This window comes from Plectropomus leopardus, chromosome 18 (assembly GCF_026936395.1).
Source record: "Plectropomus leopardus strain MGB_pleo_1.0 chromosome 18, ASM2693639v1, whole genome shotgun sequence".
NCBI lineage: Eukaryota > Metazoa > Chordata > Actinopteri > Perciformes > Serranidae > Plectropomus > Plectropomus leopardus.
The window spans coordinates 26,789,084-26,806,880 of NC_142193.1; the positions used below are offsets into that span (position 1 = coordinate 26,789,084).

The window sequence follows — 17,797 nt, forward strand, 5'->3', positions numbered from 1 at the left end:
CAAGTTTCAAAGGGTTAATTACAGCTGGTGATTACATGTGCAAGTTGACGAAATAAAAGTCTACATGTTGACATCCTGTGACTCAGATATGTCTTAAATTCCAGTGAATTTTCAGGCAAGAATTTCGCAATAGAGTGACATAGAAGTGAAGAAGTCAATGCATCAGTTTATGAAAACAGGATTTCTTCACATCCTTTCAGATTCTTTTCAGATTTTCCTACATGCAAGTTTTCCACATATCTGTTTGTATTGGGGTTCATTTCAGTTTGCCTTTGATTTCAGCCATCAGACCTGCCATTTTGCTTTGTTGTGTGACAGACTGCACTGTATTATTTGGTTTCAAAGTCAGTCACTTTCCCCTAAAGGGGCTTTCCCCCCAAAACTTGCCACTGTAAACAGCAGCTCAAAAGAAAGGCGTTAAGTCTTTTATGCTTGAGTGACCCTTAAAATCCCCCCTCTTGTTTATTGTTACTCTGCTGAACTGAAATGATCACCTCACATCATTTATTTCTCTTTTTTCTTAAATTGTGTTGTCTGTTCACATCATTTCTCCTTTCTTTAGATGCATATTTACTGTTTTATTTGAACATAGTCTGACTTTTAAAACAGGCTCTACACACACACTAAGGTTAGGCACAAGTCGCGCTACAAAAAATTATACATTTTCAGTGTGATGTTTTTTTCCACGCGTGCACACGGTACAGAAGCATACTGACACTGATCAGTATCAGGTAATAACAGGAAAGGATTCTTGTTAAAACGTAAAAAGTGTCTTGTTGTATCGTGAAAACATCATGTTATAACTATACATTTTTATTTTACCTGACTGATTTTTTTGTTTTTCTGACATGGCAGCAACATGTTTCTGTACCAGGGAAACATGAGAACAAATTATTGGAATTGTGAGATAATTATTGTTATTAGGAAGCTATAGAATTTAAAATTAAATTAATTAAAACTGCACTTAGCCTACAAATATTTATCACATTTCTGTTAAAATACTTTAATTTCATACTCAGTCTGTAGTTACCATCAAATACCATTCAGAACAGATGAACTTTTATTATTCATAATATTATTCATATTCATTAAATATTCATTTACTATATTATTATTATACTTATTATAAGTTCAACAGTAGCAGGTAAAGGATCTTATTTTGTGTGTGTGTGTGTGTGTGTGGGTGTGTATTTTAAGGTGCAGGATGATTTAACATCAGGAATTACTGTTGTGTTTAATAAGTGGGAGCAAATAATCAAATAAATAATAAAATATGAACAATATACAAACTAAAACAATAACTGGTGGGTTCAGGCACCAAACCCACTTGGTTGGGGATGATTTAAAAATAATGTTTGGGTTAAAATCATCACCTGAAACACGAAAAATGAGATTTTGCATGAATTAGCACAAATTGGAGGTTATCATCGAGAAGTGAATAATTTGATATAAAAAATTAAAATTAAAATATTAGTCTCAGAAAAAAGATTTAATCCCAAAATAGTGCATGAAATTTGGCCAAAAACTGAGATTAATTTTAATGTGCTGTGTCATGTATCAACACTCAATTCACAGCTTTTTGTAACTCACTCCAGTTAATTGAGGATCACCTCTCCCCCCAAAAAATAAAAAAAAGACATGTTTTTTAGAAGTTTTAAGTATTTTCTCCAGAGAGTGATTTGTGCCAGACTGTAAATATATAAGCATGGTGGTAAAAGTGCTCATCTGTGTCACCAGTATTTTCTTTATTTATTGATGTGTTTGGTCTCCAGTGACAGCCTGTGTATGTTTTTTCTGTCAGAGCCTGCGACATGTGAGAGAGGCAGATAAGAGGCAGGCGGATGTGTGGTGACATCCCACAACAAGCAGTCACTCAAAGAGGAAGTGAGTGCTGGTCCTGTGGTCATGACTCATTTCTTCACTGTTTCTAGTAAATGAACATTTTCTCTCGCTCACTCACTTTATCTGTTTATGCCCGGCTGTTCAGCTCATCCACAATCGTCTGGATGATGTTAATAAACGGAAATTCATTTCTATAGGGACAAGGGGGCTCCTGGCCCCGTCTGCCTCCAGGAATGATGCCTCTCGTCTGGGTTGTGCTTTGGCCAGCGCTCCCTCTTCTGGTTCTTTCCTGTGAACCAGACTGTTGTCGCGTCCATGAGAGCAGGAGCTCACAGAACCGTAAGTCTCCACAATATTAACGGGATTGTTTTGGAATTAAATCCTTAAAAAATCCTCACTTTCAATATTTTATATAATGAATTGGATCATTACGAAGCTAAAACTGAATGCTTTAAGATGCTTTTTGTATTGTGATATATTATAATTGAAGGTAATTATTATTGTTATTATTTTCTGCTACTTTTTACATCAACACAACCACATTTCAAGGGAAATATTGCATTTTTTACTCCACTAAAATAATCTGGTAGTTAATTTGCATATTTAGTTAATAATAGTTTCCCATACAAAAACGTGTGATCCGCCACTAAAATGTTATCTATTGTTCTGTGAAAAATAAGCTTAAGTGGGTCCTAATTATAAAAAAAAAAAGTCCTGTGGTCATGACATGACTTATTCACGTATTATTATCCAGACGCTCTTTCTAAAATGTTTTTGAAACAAGTTGATTGTGAATTGAGAACAGGTATGAGGTCAGTGCACAAAGGTTTTTAGGACAAATATAACCTTATTAGATTTGAGATTAAACTGACCAAAATTCAAGTAGTTAACAGCATCGAAAAATCCCCAGTGTTCTAATAATATATATATATAATTATATTTGACTTTTAACTTTTCTTTTAGTAAGATTTTCAACACAGGACTTGTTTAGTGTTTTTACGTTATATGTTGTTTTTTTTTGTTTGTTTGTTTTTACTAAGATTTTGAATGCAGGACTTTAACTTGTTTAGTATTTGCACATTGTCATATGTAAAAAATCTCAATATTTTTTCCACCTCAGGTTAGGGTATGTATTAAGTGCAAAACAGTACTGATTTAGGACAGTAACTGACCAGTTAGCAACAACACTTCTTCCTCCCTCTGTCAGTGTCTCCGTTGCTGAAATCCTTAAAGTGCCACAACGACTACGAGTCCCATGTCCTCTGCAGGTGGAGCGAGTGCAGAAACACATCACTGCAGCTCTGGTTCGAGACAACAAACAGCAAACAAAGGTAAGGACAAAATCAGGGAGACAACTCAGCCTGTCGGGATTGGTGAAAGGTGTGGACCCAAATGCAGACACAGGCGGGCGAAATGGTTTAACCCCTGTGTTGTCTTAACTTTCTGAATACACCATTAAAGGTCAAAAATGACCCGCCTTTAGTAACTCCTAAAATAAAGCAGCTTGATTGAATTTTAAACCCCAAATCTATTTTGCATGAAGAAACAACCTGTTATTTATCACAGACTTTGAGTATATCTAGGTTTTCCTGCAGAGACTGCATTTAATAAGTAGAAACCACCGTTTTTATTAAAACACAGCTTTCAGAATTGCTTTCTTTATTAAAGTAGAGGTCTAATATCATTATTGCTAAAGGTAGGTGTAAACACCTTTTAGCAAGATATATCACTTATGCAGCCTAAGAAAGCAGAAGAACAAAGGCAATGTTTCACTTTTTCTGATGTTGAGGTCTTTCTAGGAAAAATCATCGAATTTCGATTTGAAAAAAGATCATGTAGGGGGTTTTCTATACTGTTAAACATAGTTCATTTTGACCCCTGAGACAGGCAAGCTTTAATAATAGATGATAAAGTCCACAATGTAAGCATCCAAATAAATCAATAAACAGCAGACAAAAAACATGGGTAATCCAAAAGAAAGAGACTAAACTAAGAATTAACTAAAAAGTAATTACAGACCAAAGGCAGGAACAAACATGTACCACGAGGAGCAAAACAGCGAGCGAAAGCAGGGCCGGGGAGCACGACAGACAAACCAACAAAGACTGAGGGGAAGACAGGGACCTAAATACACAGCTTGTGATCAACTAATAGACCACAGGTGAGGAGGAGGAGGGCACGAAGACTAAAACACAAGAAGCTATTCAGGTACAGGTGAAACTAATCAGGACCATCAAAAAAGGAGGAAAAAGCGCACGATGGGGAAAGTGGAAAGGCAAACTTGACATATGAGGATATAAACTTCGAAATAAAACAGGAATTACAACATAAAACCAACACCCAAGTCATGACACAGTCACAAGAATAAATGTTGGCATTGTACATTTCATTATATTAATTGAAACTAACACTCAATTTCCATTTTTATTTTAACTTATAGGCAGTTTTATACATGTCCTTAAGATCTGGACTTGGTGAATTTTATGTTGTCAGCATGTGAAATAAAAAATACCCAATTTTGACACCAATCTTGGCTGGAAAAATCCAATTTCTCGTTAGAAAAATAGTCACATTTGTCGTGAACAGTGTTCTGCTGCTCGCATCTCACGTCGGACTCCCCTAATCGCCTCCTTCTGGTGGGAAATTCAGCTCTGTGGCGCGTCACTTTAGAAATGTTGATATGAAACTAATGTAACATATCTGTGGTTTGCACAAACATATGATGCAAATATTCTCCTCTAGAGGCTAAATTGGAAACTTACAGGATGTTTGTGGGATGGCTAGATGTGGAGAAATAGCACATAATGGGACAACTTTGGGGAAAATGTTGTTTTGGCACCAAAGTTTTCTGTCTCACACTTTTGTGTCCACATCCTTGCAGGGAGCAGTGTGTGCCTTATGGTGCTGAAGTACAAGACGCAAGTGGGCACAGAACTGTACAGTGTAGATATAATACGCGTATATTTTCCATCGGCATCAAACACACTGTGTTCTTCCTCGAAAACAAGACGCTGAATGTCTGCTCATCTGTCCCACACGCGCCTCTGGATCTGTCTCAGCACTGTGAGTTTATCTGTCAATCATAACTGTCTCACTGTGATGATAATAAAAGAAAGATTAAAACGTGAACTCTGCGTGTTTTTGTGTTGTACAGTGAGGGCACGCCCACCAGTGAATCTGTCCATACATGGTGGAGGTGATGGAGGCAGACGGCTCAGTTGGTCCAGCCCTTACCCCTCCTCCTCCCCTCTGAACAGAAACATCACCTATCAGCTCAGCTACAGGACAAATGAACAGGACAACTGGACGGTTAGCATCAGACATACTATATAGCATGGACTTCTTTGCACTGAAAGCCCAAGGGATTTTTGCCTTTAATTTTGGATTCTTGCATAATAAGATGTGTGCAAATCTGCACAAACATCACTTTGCAACACGTTCTCTCTCAAGTGTTGCTGTCTTGCAGTGGACTTCTGCGTCTACATATTACCTTCTAGGTATCCTTTTGCATCTGTCATTGACGTTGACATTGATGTCAACACAAAGACGTGGTGGGATTACACTGCATTTGGTAATGTTTAGGCAACAAAAGCACATGGGGATCAACGCAAGGATGTCAACAAACACACATGCTGGCAGAGATGGTTAGGATGAGCCGAAAGAGGCACATGGTAAAATGTAGAAGAAAACATCACATTCACATGGGAAGTCAACAAATGCATACCGATCCATCACCCCTCCTGCCCAAAGGGATACTCGTAATCCTTGAATTGCACCAGTTGCATTAGTAGCAGTGTTTCAACCTGACACCATCCAGCAGTGTATCATGCTGTCTGAGCAGGTGGAGTCCAGGGACTCATCATGCGGATATAAAAGGTGGCTTTTGGCGCCGGCATCTTACTCCAAAAGCACTTCAAAAGCAGCAGTATTTTGCACTTTCAGGAATTTTGAGGCATAAATACAATCACCAGAAGTAAAAAACAAACACGAGGCTATAGACAAACTACACCATGGTCACATTACATAATGTCCCTACCTCAAGGACACTGTAGAGACATGTTTAATGATGATTTCTCCACCACACTTGACACACAGGAGAAGTTTCAGTTAGTTGCGGTCTGCAGCCTCACCTCTTGATGCCACTAAACCCTGAACACTTAAACCTTAAATTCTTCAAATCACAGCACACAAACAAAAACAGCACTCTTCCAAATATTTCTGACCTTCAATTCAATATTTTGTAAGCAGGAACTCAAACACACGTCTTTTCATTTTCTCTATAGTCAGAAGACGTCACAAACACCAGTGTAACACTAGAGAAGCCATTGTTGCTTCCTGGTCGCACGTATGAAGCGAAGGTGAGGGCTCGGGTCAGCGTGGGTCAGTGGAGCGACTGGAGTCCTGTGGTGACCTGGCACAGCGAAGAAGGTGAGTCGAAGACAGCATTTAAAACCAACTGCAATCCAGTAACAACCGCTGTGAATCATTTTCTGTTTGTGTACAAATGAACTTCAACAGTGACATTTCAGACTAAAACCATTTGGCTCGGATATTTAATGTGCTGGATCATTCTGCTCCAGAAGGGTCTTTTCTTCTGAGACAGACCCTGCCCCTTATCTCCAGTCCTCACATTTCTCTTTTTTTCCTTCTGTCCATTTTCATGGGAAAAGTCTGCAGCTTTGCAGCTGTTGTTATTAGCTCTCTTTTTGTCTCTCTGGCTCTAGACACTGGGCAGTTTCCCAGTTTGCATTGTGTGCTGGATGGAGAGAAGGAGGTGCTGTGTAGCTGGGAGGTCAGCAGAGAGGTGGCTCACTTCATTACCTACCAGCTGGCGTGTCGACACAACCAGACTGCGCCGTAAGTCGACAGTACCACCTGGCTGAGGCTGAAAAAAATGCATCCAGTTTTTATTCCATTCATTCCTCTGCTCTCCTTTTAATCCGTGCCTTCAGGTCTGAGAGATGCTGTGTGAACCCGACAGTCAGCTCTGACCTCAGCAGGGCGGTGCTGAGGTACAGCTGCTCCCTGACTGTCGCAGACCCTGCACATCTGCTCATCCACTTTCTACCAGCACGCAATGCCAAGAGTTTTAAAGCCGACCAGCACAGTGAGTGGACACGAGACAGAGGGCACAACATTGCAGGAGAGATTGAGAGTGTGTGTGTGTGCGTGTGTGTGTGTGTGTGTGTGTGTGTGGAGAGATAATGTGTCCTGCCAAATTAAAAACACACAATGGGGTGATGAAACTGCAGGGAGTTGAGCAGACAGACAGTGCTGTGATGTGATTCAGTGTCTCCACCTAGTGTTTGAAGGGCTGCTCTGCACCCCTGACTGTCTTTAACCAACCAATAACATAAGAGTGGACGCTATTTTCTTATAATGTAATTAAACAACTTACACGTAATACATTCATCAAAATATTGAGAAAAAAAAATTGTCAAAGATTCTATTAAAAATAATATTTGCAAACATTTTTATTTATTTTAGGTTTTAAAACTCTATTAGATTCTAGATCCAAAAAGCCGTATGTATGAATTTTTGACAGAATTTGCCAGCTCTCATGCCTGTGTCTATGGTTCGGTGACTTACCGTTTAAGCACGACTTGCTGCTTGTTACTTTTAGCAGTATTTAACTATTTTAATTATTTGAAATGTACATTATTATGATTCTGAACAATTTCTTCTCTAAACTTTTGAACCACAGAGTTACTAGTTTGACTCTTTCCCTAAAAGATAAGATGTTATTGTGGAAATTATGTCATTGCAGCAGTTGGAATATATGAAAACTTTTTTAAAACAAACAAAAAAAAATAATTTTTTTCCATCATGATGTATGCTGTAAACTGTCTTTCGCAGTTCGTCCCAACCCACCGCAGCAGGTAAATGTGAGGCGGAAAGACAGCAACTGGATCGTGGAGTGGACTGAACCCAGCACAGCTGCAAAACTCAGTCTGTATTATCAGGTCTGCTATTACAGGACACAAGATCCGGTGAGAAACTCTTATTTAAGTGTCTTTTTTTTATAGTACACCTGTACACCTGTATTGCAATCCCTTCATGAAGAAAAACATTTAATAGATCCTATATCTCTTCCGTTTTTTAGGAATCTTTTATCATGCAAAACACTTCAGAGGGGTCAATGTACCTGAGCATCCTTGGAGCTTCTCTGGCCCCGTCCCAGGACTACCAGGTCAAAGTCAGGTCGCTGGTCTTCCTAAAAGACTATGGGGGAATCCCTTCTGAATGGACCGATCCTGTGGACTGGACCTCACTAGAGGGTACTTTACAGCAGCAGCAGGCACACAAAAACAGGCAGTGCCTTTATATTCAACATGTGCATCATCAGACATACAAACAGATTTCACCTATTATTTAATTTAATTTAATTTAATTTATTTAATTTAATTTAATTTAATTTAATTTAATTTAATTTAATTTTATTTTAGTTTAGTTTAGTTTAGTTTAGTTTAGTTTAGTTTAGTTTAGTTTAGTTTAGTTTATTTTAGTCCTGGAGTGTCCAGTTCATTCAGAAATAAACAAAATGGGCTAAAAAAAACTCGTCATAATACATATCATGAATGACCATAATAATATCGTGGTTAATTCTGTTTTGTGTTCCCTGACAGCTGCCTGGTCCCTAACAACTCTGATTTACTTCGCCATCTGTATGTTAGTAGCTGCAGTCTTCCTCACACTCTACTGCACCATTCCAGCTTGTCGAAGGTAATCTGTTTGTCTCATGCTATTATACTTGTGCTTCTCCCCTTTTCTTCGAACTTGTGATTGCCAAAAAAGTCTAGAAAGTCCTGCTAAATAAAGTGTGATCTTGGGACCCATCAAGTATCTGACAACAACAGATATCTGCATGTTACATTCACGCTCAGAGGATAAGAGGAGTGACAGTTAAATTGAAAGAATCAAGGGAAAAAAATTGTGATTTGGACGTCAGTTATCATGGTAATCATAGAAGCTTCGAAACATTTTGGACAGCCTCACTAAAAACATTGAAAAATAAAGTTCAGGCATCAATCTGATTACTTTTCTCTTTTCACATGCTATATTTGAACCATTAGGAGGGCGGTTCTGTGGGTGGACTCAGTTCCTTCTCCAGGCAAAAGTAAAATCCTGTCAGAGATCAAGGTAAGGCTGGATAATTGCACAGTTTGACGTCTTATTTCCGGTGAATCAAGAATTCATTTTGCATATTTTTGTGCACTTCATTTGAATTATGATGTATTTTCCAGTCTGCCAGCAGCAGGAAGTTCATGCAGTGTGAGAGCACGTCCGTCTGCAAAGTGCAGCATTTGGACAGTGTATCGACATGGTAATATACTTCACATGCAACATTATAATATCAACATATTCTTCTACCAAAGAAGAAAACAAAGCACATGTGTGGACTATAGCTGCAATAACTAGCATGAAAGGATAAAATACTGATGAATCTCTTCTCTCTCTCGCTGCAGCTCCTCAGACGCTTCACTGTGGCTGACAAAGGACACAGACAAACAACGTCTGGAGCAGGACGAAGGCTGCTGGCAGTGTGATAACCTGCCTTCCCCTGCTGAGAAGGTGAACGTCTCTGAAACATCCTCCGTAAGCTTCAGCGGGCCGTACATCCTCTGTCGGGTCAGTTCCTAACAGACAGTGTCATTTTTCACATATTTAGGTGCTGAAGAAGTCTCAAGTAAATGTTCTAAAACTAAATTTTACTCTTCAATACCTGCACTGTCTTGCACTAAGTTATGAATGTGATGACGAAAAGCTGGACTTTTGCTTAGGTTTTTGCTCACAGGGTTTAATTTTACACGTTAACCTCATTATTTGAAACTTGGCTTTTATATGAATATCCAACACTGTAATATTATATATACTGGTACCTGACAGAAAATAAGGACAAGCATGATATGTCCCCTTTAAGTGTCCCTCTGATCAGCACTGTTTCTGTCTGACAGTCATCAGAGCCGAGCTGCAAGTCAGCAGATATCGAGTTTGAAGAGACAGAGGAAGAAGAACCCCCGTCAGATGACTCTGCATGTTTTTCCCCGGTGACTTTAAACCTTTATGGTGAAGGTTGTGTGTGTCTGCCCAACCGCAGTGTCTCCAGGTCCACACAGGATCTTGTGTCTCACAGTGACACCAACACAAACACACACAGGCAGGACAGCGCTGCGGTGGAGCAGAAGTGTCCAGAGAAGACAGAAATCCAGATGAGCCTCAGTGAGCCCCCCAGCAGCCCCCAACCTCCAGACCACACCTCAGGACCCTTCACTCCCTGGCCTCAGGGAGGCAGCGTACAGGCCTCAGGATACTGCCAGCTCCCTACGGCTTTCATGAGAGCAGCAGAGTGATATTCAGTATGCAAGAGAGAAGGACGTGTAAGGCTCTCCATGCAGAAATAACAATTAATTCATCTGTGATTTCTTGTTTTCATATAAGCTTTGCACTTTATTTTAAGCTACATATGCTTCAATGTGAAAAACGTGTATTATTTTACACATTAGAGGTGAACCATTTTGCATGGTTTAACGCTTTGAAACCTGAATAGATATCAGTTTTCTTGTGCTGCATTCCCACATCTTTTACAAGTATTTTTACCTTTTTACCCTGTGCATATTGGTTTAATGCCATTCAGAAACATGAAAAAAAGGCAAAAAGCAACAAGATATGTCCTGCAAACTGCAAGAAATTTGTAGAGTTAAGAAGTTATTTGTAAAAAATAATAATAATTTAAAAAAGCTAGGGAAACATGTCAAGAGAACTATTCTTAATTAGCATAGCATACTATATTTTAAATTATTTTAAAGAATTATTATATTTTTTTTACAAGCAATTTTATTATTTTGTTTTTTTATGTTGTTGTTTTGTACATTTTCAGGTAATTTTATTTTTGTTTTTTGTTTGTTTTTTTTTTTTACTGATTTTGCACTAATTTGTAAATCTTTTCTTCTAAAGTTGCTCATTGCCTTCCTCCTATGTTTTTGAAAGAAATCAGTGACCAATGGAGGGCAGCAGTGAGCTGAGTCTGCTAGTCCAAAGCCAGTCACTAAGGGGTGGAAAAACAAAATAGTTCTGTCTTTTTGATCTCTTTTTGGGAAACTTCCTCACACATTATAGGTCGGAATGATATAACAGGAGCACCATGCAATGTGATATAATGCCATACAACAGCCGTGTCTAACAGACTAACATTGTGAAGTTCATTGTTTCAATTCATGGCCACAGAGATTCTCCAGAAAATAAATAATTTACTGTTGTACATTGTTTATTTGCCATATCATGCCCACAAACTCCTAAGAACTGTGTTGAAACCTTTTTATATCTTAAATTTCCTGTCACTCATAGATGAGGTAAGCCGCAGAGTTGCGTAATCAGCGTTTCATGAGAAAAACCTGTACGTTTGCTGACTGCCATGTTCGCTGTGGTCATGTATGCATGTTTGCACAAAGGTGTGTGAGTTTGGACCTTGTTGTCAATGTTGTAGCCTATGTGTTGCTGGATTAACCTGTAGGCCGTATGCACAGTGTGTTATCTGCACGTTGATATGTTGATAGTCTTATCTTGTCAGGCTCTGTTAAATGACTACAGAGAAATTTTAGATGAAATGCTAAGCAACTGTAAATATGTTGAGGCTAATTTTAATGCATGGAACTTGTCACATTCCTCAGATATGTCACTTATGAGCTTATTTTGATGTCAGTATTTGAGCACAAATAAGACAAGTAATGTAAGTTTCTATTGTCATATGAATTTAAACTTTTATTATTGTGTCTAAATTTCAGTCCCTCCAGGGATTCATGGGCTGATTTTGTGACTGTTGCAACATGAAATGTCTGATTTCACTGCAGTTTTTGTTGGGTTTTTTTTGCATGTGTATGTGTATGTGAGTGTAAATTGTGATAAATGTTTTTTTTGATGAAATTATGCACTTTCAGAGCCAATATTGGCATATCATAAAACAAATTAGGATTTTTTTGTTTGTTATTTGTTGTTGTTGTTTTTTCATGCTAGTCCAAAGTTTTCTCTGTGATAAGTAAGAGTCAATCAGTAAGATTTATAAGGCAACAGCAACGTCCACAAAGATGAAACAGGCCATGCTGATTGTAAACACGGTGATGACAGGAAGAATATTCGCATTACAAATGAGGTAGCCAACACAGTAGTTGTTTGCATTGTGCGTTTGCATTACGGTGCAGCTCAAACCAAAAACAAAATTACTCAACTAGGTTATTAAACTGTTTTATAAAGTCGGGTAATGTTAGCAACGTGACGCTAAAAGGTATCCCTGTGCGTGTATGTGTGCCCCAGGTGCAGCAGAAGTCCCATGATAAACAGAGAGACATAGTGGGACAAGGAGAGGCTGAGTGGTTCACAATGGTGGTTTTTGTGGTAAAGTTGTGACAAGCATGCAAGGTCACGTGACACAGGATTCAAGGGCGTTTGCTGAAAATGTGCTAACATCGGTAGTCGTAGTAACCGAAAACCACAATGAAACAGAGAAGAAAAAAAATCCACACGGCCTCACAGCAAGCTGCCACTGACAACAAGTCCCCCACAGACAGTATCCAAGTGGCTTTATATAACCCTCTCTGGCCCCACCCTAATTGGGGCAATCCACCATATGGGGAATATTTAATTGGGCCAAACCACTGCACAGAGGTATGATACAGCAGAGAGAGAATTATGCTGAACCTGATTTTTACATGAAAACATCAAACATGTAAAAGCCAAAGACTTCAAGGTGAGCAGGTAACCGGGTTAATGTTATTACATTTGGCATTTTATGGATTAAAGCAGAGATCAGCCAACTATTTGATGCTCCACCCTGTGTCTAACTCGGCACAGGTGGCCCAATCAAGCCTGATGACTGCTGGTCTGGTGGCTGCTGTTGTACATCGGGGCATGTGGAGCAGAATGAAGGGAACCACAGTTTGGTACACAAGTAATCAGTCTAACAGGTGAAGGTGTCCAAATCAGTGGGTCAAAAATAATAAAAATGAGCAAAGGTGTTAACTCACACTTTAGATGCAATGAAACACCACAAAGACAAAATAAATCTGGCGCAGGAGGAAGAGAAGACACAAAGTATATACACTACGAAAGGGAAAACAATGAGACACAGGTGAAACACATTAGGGCGGGGCAGGCGATCACACAGGCGGGAAACTTGACAGGAAGTGCACTGCAAAATGTCAACCCTGGGTAAAAAAAGACAATAAAACGATGGAAATATTACTTAAAAGAAGCAAAATTATCTGCCATAAGAACAGAAGGCCTTCTGAAAAAATTAAAGCTATCTTAAAAATCTTGAAACTACTATGGCTGAACTAGAAACAAGTGCATTTGTCTGGACACAAAAAATATTTAAGACTTATTTTCTCAGTATGTTGGAAATGTGCTTAAATTTGCAAGTAGACATTTGCACCAGGAAATGCTTGTGCAATTGTCTTGAAAAAGACTATATTTTTAGGTTTCGTAAATCCAGTATAACTACACTAAAATAAAGTATATATGTTTACATCAGAGATTTGCAAAATATACTATCAAAATAGCCATTTATTGATGAAAAAAGAAGTCCAGAGCCTAAAAACATATTTGAATCTAAATTATTAATCTGTTTGGTCTAAATGAGCGTTCATTAATATGTTTTCAGTACTGTGCAGTGGCCTATTTATGATTACTTATTATTTTAACTTTAAAGAGTTGACAGTGAAATAAAATCTGTCCACACACTATTACATTTTTTCAACAGGTGCTGCATTTTAAGGTCATGTATGTACAGTAATTTGGTAGCTGAGTTCCAGGTCAGAAGGTGGATATCACTGCGTCTGCAAAACTGTATAGCTAGACATCTCACTCACATGCACTCAGACACAAATTCACACTGCTATCTAATTTATTGCTCTGTTTATCTGCACATCTGTCTCGCCTGACAGGGCCGTGCACAGTGTTCAGGTCTGTCAGTTTCTGGAAGCAAGTGTGTACATATGGAGTACATGCATGTATGTGGTTGCATCGCTGTAACCCATTTACATCATGAACATATTGTGCATAAAGTGATGCATAAGTGTTTTTTTTTTGCGTCTGCAGACAGAACACAATGCAGGAATTCCAGACATGCTGATATCAACTTCCTGTGTTTTCAACCCATCGCTAGGTACAACGTCCTGTCTGATGAGGTTGAGGAGCAGTTTGACACACAACAACTGAGTCACGATGCCCTCAAAGACGCTAACCTACTCCTATATTTGGCCTTGACCGTGGTAGTGTAAGGCGAGGGGAAGGTGATGTGATGTGTTTTCCCAGCATTCCTGGGTTTTGCACCAAAAAACAGTCACATTCCTCACAGTCTCCGTCTGTCGGCTATTGTTCCCTGAAAGGAGAGGGTGCTTTGAATGAATGAGTGAGTGAGTGAATAAGTGACTGACTGACAGTGATCTGCAGCAATGAAGTGAGAAAATAAAGGACAAAGGTTGACGAAAGAACCAGAGTTTGTGTGTATGTGCTTGATGACGGTCATTGTTGTGGTCGTCTGTGTACGGCATGTCCCTGTCCTTTGTCGTATATAAAAACAGGAAAATAAAAGCACTGGAAGGTGTAGGGAGTGCGTGGCGCCACACGGATGCTTGTGTAACCTCCTGTTCAAAGGCCTCCTGTTTCCTCACTACTGTACATCGGGGAATCCAGGTCAAACCAAAACACAGACAGTTATGTCTTGGAAGACAGTTTGTTAGGGCAAACTCTAAAAGCCTAAAATCTGTCCTCATAAACCAAAGCATCCTTTTGATACCAGAACTGGCGATAGAAACCACCATTCCCAGTATTAAAGTTTAACCCTTTGAAACCTGAGCAAATTGGTTTGATTTCTTTTAAAAACATGGGGAGAAGGCAGCGAGCAACTAAACAAGACTTGGCCAAAAATTTGTTTAAAAAAGTGACAAGAAAAATACTTAGCAAAAAAAAGAAAATAAAAAACATGAAAAGTGTTGTAAAAATGTTTTTATTTGATATATCATATATTTATTTTAATGTAAGACCATTTTAAATATGAAATATAGTTTTTCCTTATTTTTTGTCTCCTCTTTTTAAAAAATAATTTTAGGTGATTTTTTAGTCACCTTATACTTTTTTTTTTTTTTTTTTGCAATTTCACTATATCCTGTGACTAAAAAGCTCTTTTGTTGATGAAGACCTAAAAACAGAGGCAGCGTTTTACAAAAATACCACTAGTGCTCACATATATGTTTAAAATTGTACATTTTGACATTTAAAAATAGTTGGTTTCTGCCCTCAGATAAACAGGATAAGAGAAAAGAATAGACCTTAAACAGGCTTTCTCTTAAGTAATCATGAAGCTGCTGCTGTTCTGCATGGATGCACATTCCCAGAGGCCCGCCACATGTTTCAATGCCTGAAGTCACACACACAAACTTGTTTCCATCACTTTGGAGAACATTGCATTCTTAATTCTCGAGAGATTTACTCTGACCTTAACCATACCCAATTCATGACTCGCCCAAATTCTTATCCTAACCCTAACCAAACTTTAAATAAACTTAACCCTTTGGGGACACACTGTTTCAACCTAAAATAGGATGAGTCCCTATAATGTGACTGTGTGACTTGTGTCCCCATGACGTCAGTAAAGTAAGTTCTACTAATGAATCCCAATAGAGTTATGTAACGGCTTTGATTGGAACTAACTCACGATAATGGTCACGTTATGGTTTGTAATCATGTTGGTCTTTGTTGAATTGTTCATCGGGCTCTGGTTTTGATGGGTCATTATATTGTTCCAGTAGTTGTTTGCTGGTTTGGTAGCCGTGTTGTTGAGGCCCAACAAGCCATATCATCCTTTAAGGTCAACCAGTGAGCTATGAACCATCTCATGTCTTTAGTCACAGTCTCTGGTCCCTCAGAGACCCTCCCACACTGCCATGGTGGTTGACCCCTGTGTGTGTTTGTCATAGTCAACAAGCCTCCACGCACTTCTCTCTCCCGCTGTTTGAAGTCCGTGGGGGGTGGGGAGCTGCTCGGATACCCACGGAAAAACAGGCATCCCACCTCGATGCTGAATTTGGAGATGGTCTGCTGTTTAGAAGTAGTACGTCCGTGTGAGATTGACAGTAGGGCAATGGGAAGTAATGCATGAGAATACACATTGAGTTTTATGAGTCACGTGGAGGAGGAGGATTACGGGAGAGACGCTGATGCTAGCAGATTTTAGCAAAAGTGTTATTTGGTGCAGACATTAAACCTAGTGATTTATGCCAATTACATCAAGTTAAGACCAAAAATGTGGCCTCTTAAGCCCTAAATGTGTGAAGACCATAATTACTGCATACATGTAAGTAAGCCCCTTTAAACACGCTTTCAGTGTGACATTTATTGTGTTTCAAAGCCATTCTTCGTATGATTCTATTTAGACGACGGAGCAGATGACATCTTGACTCGATAATTAGCAAACGTAGCTGTGCAGATGGCTGCTGAGTTGTGGAGTTTTTGCAGCCAAGAGTCAAGTGTGTAAATGTGAAAAACAAACCACAAAGAGAGCGCGTGCCAGAGTTCACCTACAGTACATCGACCCCCACTCTTTCTTTTCTCTCTTTTTCAGATTGAACAAACCTCGTTGTGCATCACTGGGACTAACACTCAGTACAACACAGTGTGAATTTTAAGGAGTCAATAAGATGTCTCCAGGGAGCTGCAGATGCTCTGTGCAGACGCAACATGCCAAACAGGCTTAGTAAATAAATCCACCTGGGTTCACTGGGCTGTAGGAAAGTCAGGGAGTTCAAAGTGTCATCAAAAAGTCAGGCTTTATCCTTCCTTCAAGAGTTTGGAGTTTAAAAAAGAAGTTTTCTGCTGCTTTGGTTCAGACTAAATATCTCAGCTATAAGATGAATTGTTGTGAATTTTGGTACAAACATCTGTGATGTTTAGAGGATTAATCATCATGATTTCATTATGACCTCCAGCCTCACAAGGAGGTGAACAGTTTTAGACTTAAATTAAATACCTTGACAATTTTTGGATAGATTTCAATCAAATTTGGCACACATGTTAATGTGCTCCTTGGGAAGCGTAATTACTTTGGCTATTCCTTCACTTCCTCTAGCACGATCTTTAGGTCAGCATTTGTCCAAATCTTTGATTTATAATGAAACGCCTGCAAAACTAATGCCATTACAAAAGCCACAGCTTAACTTTGTGTTTAGTACTAATTATGCTAGCATGATAACATGCTATACTAAGATGCTACAGCCTAGATACAATCTTGCAGGGCAGTTTACTTGTTGAAAGCTGAGCAAATTGGCCTGATTTCTTTCAAAAACACAGGGAAAATGCAATGAGCACTGATAAAAGAAATTACCCCAAATATTAGCAAAAAAAATAAAATGGAAAAAAAAGTAAAAGTTGTAAAAAAATAGTAAAAAGTACTGGAACAATTATCTGAAAATTAGTTTTTTTTGTGGAAAGACAGTATTTAAAAAAACGAAATAATATAGGAAAATATAGGAAATAGGAAATGACCTGGAAAAGGTGCTTAAAAAATGTAATAATTTTGTAACAAAATGTTAAATATCTAATTATGGTAATTATAATTATGGTTTTTAAAAAAATGGCTTTAAAAAAAATCTTTTTTAGATTTTTTAGATTTCTTGCAATTTGTGGAACATTTCTATATCAAGTTGCCTATTACATTTCTTCCCATGTTTCTGAAATACTCAGTGTCACATTTTCAAGAGGACTCTGGGACAAATCTGTGTACCATGCCCAGGTTCAGTACACAACGTTTACACTAATCAAATGCACACAGATCCAGATCCTGGTCCCTGATGAGAAAGCCCCCACAGTCTTTTTAAAATCATCTTTTCTGCATTTGTTTGTTACTCATCATGTATTGACATTTACTGACGGCCAAATGAGAGTTCCTCTAAATTCTGTATTGCAC

At 38.6% G+C, this 17,797-nt stretch overlaps 1 protein-coding gene across 2 annotated transcripts; it reads left to right on the forward strand.

The window, feature by feature from the left end:
- The first annotated feature begins 1,902 nt into the window (after positions 1 to 1,902).
- On the forward strand, positions 1,903 to 11,826 carry csf2rb (colony stimulating factor 2 receptor subunit beta). 2 transcript variants are annotated; one of them, XM_042505823.2, is made up of 14 exons: positions 1,903 to 2,181; positions 3,050 to 3,173; positions 4,724 to 4,905; positions 4,997 to 5,151; positions 6,126 to 6,270; positions 6,567 to 6,699; positions 6,795 to 6,949; positions 7,699 to 7,832; positions 7,946 to 8,120; positions 8,469 to 8,565; positions 8,916 to 8,982; positions 9,087 to 9,166; positions 9,309 to 9,414; positions 9,798 to 11,826. In XM_042505823.2, the coding sequence occupies exons 1-14, from the start codon at positions 2,076 to 2,078 to the stop codon at positions 10,191 to 10,193; spliced, it is 2,055 nt and encodes a 684-aa protein (XP_042361757.2). In that variant the 5' UTR covers positions 1,903 to 2,075; the 3' UTR covers positions 10,194 to 11,826. The 2 variants fall into 2 exon arrangements, with proteins under 2 accessions (XP_042361757.2, XP_042361756.2); XM_042505822.2 differs by having other exon boundaries at positions 1,905 to 2,181; positions 9,309 to 9,471.
- The last annotated feature ends 5,971 nt before the right edge of the window (positions 11,827 to 17,797 follow it).

Bases quoted from the DNA above. Each gene is read 5' to 3' on its own strand.
- csf2rb (XM_042505822.2), top strand. From the start codon at position 2,076: ATGATGCCTCTCGTCTGGGTTGTGCTTTGGCCAGCGCTCCCTCTTCTG. The intron at 6,950-7,698 runs GTGAGTGGACAC...TGTCTTTCGCAG, and splicing joins TTTTAAAGCCGACCAGCACA to TTCGTCCCAACCCACCGCAG. The intron at 8,121-8,468 runs GTACTTTACAGC...GTTCCCTGACAG, and splicing joins GGACTGGACCTCACTAGAGG to CTGCCTGGTCCCTAACAACT.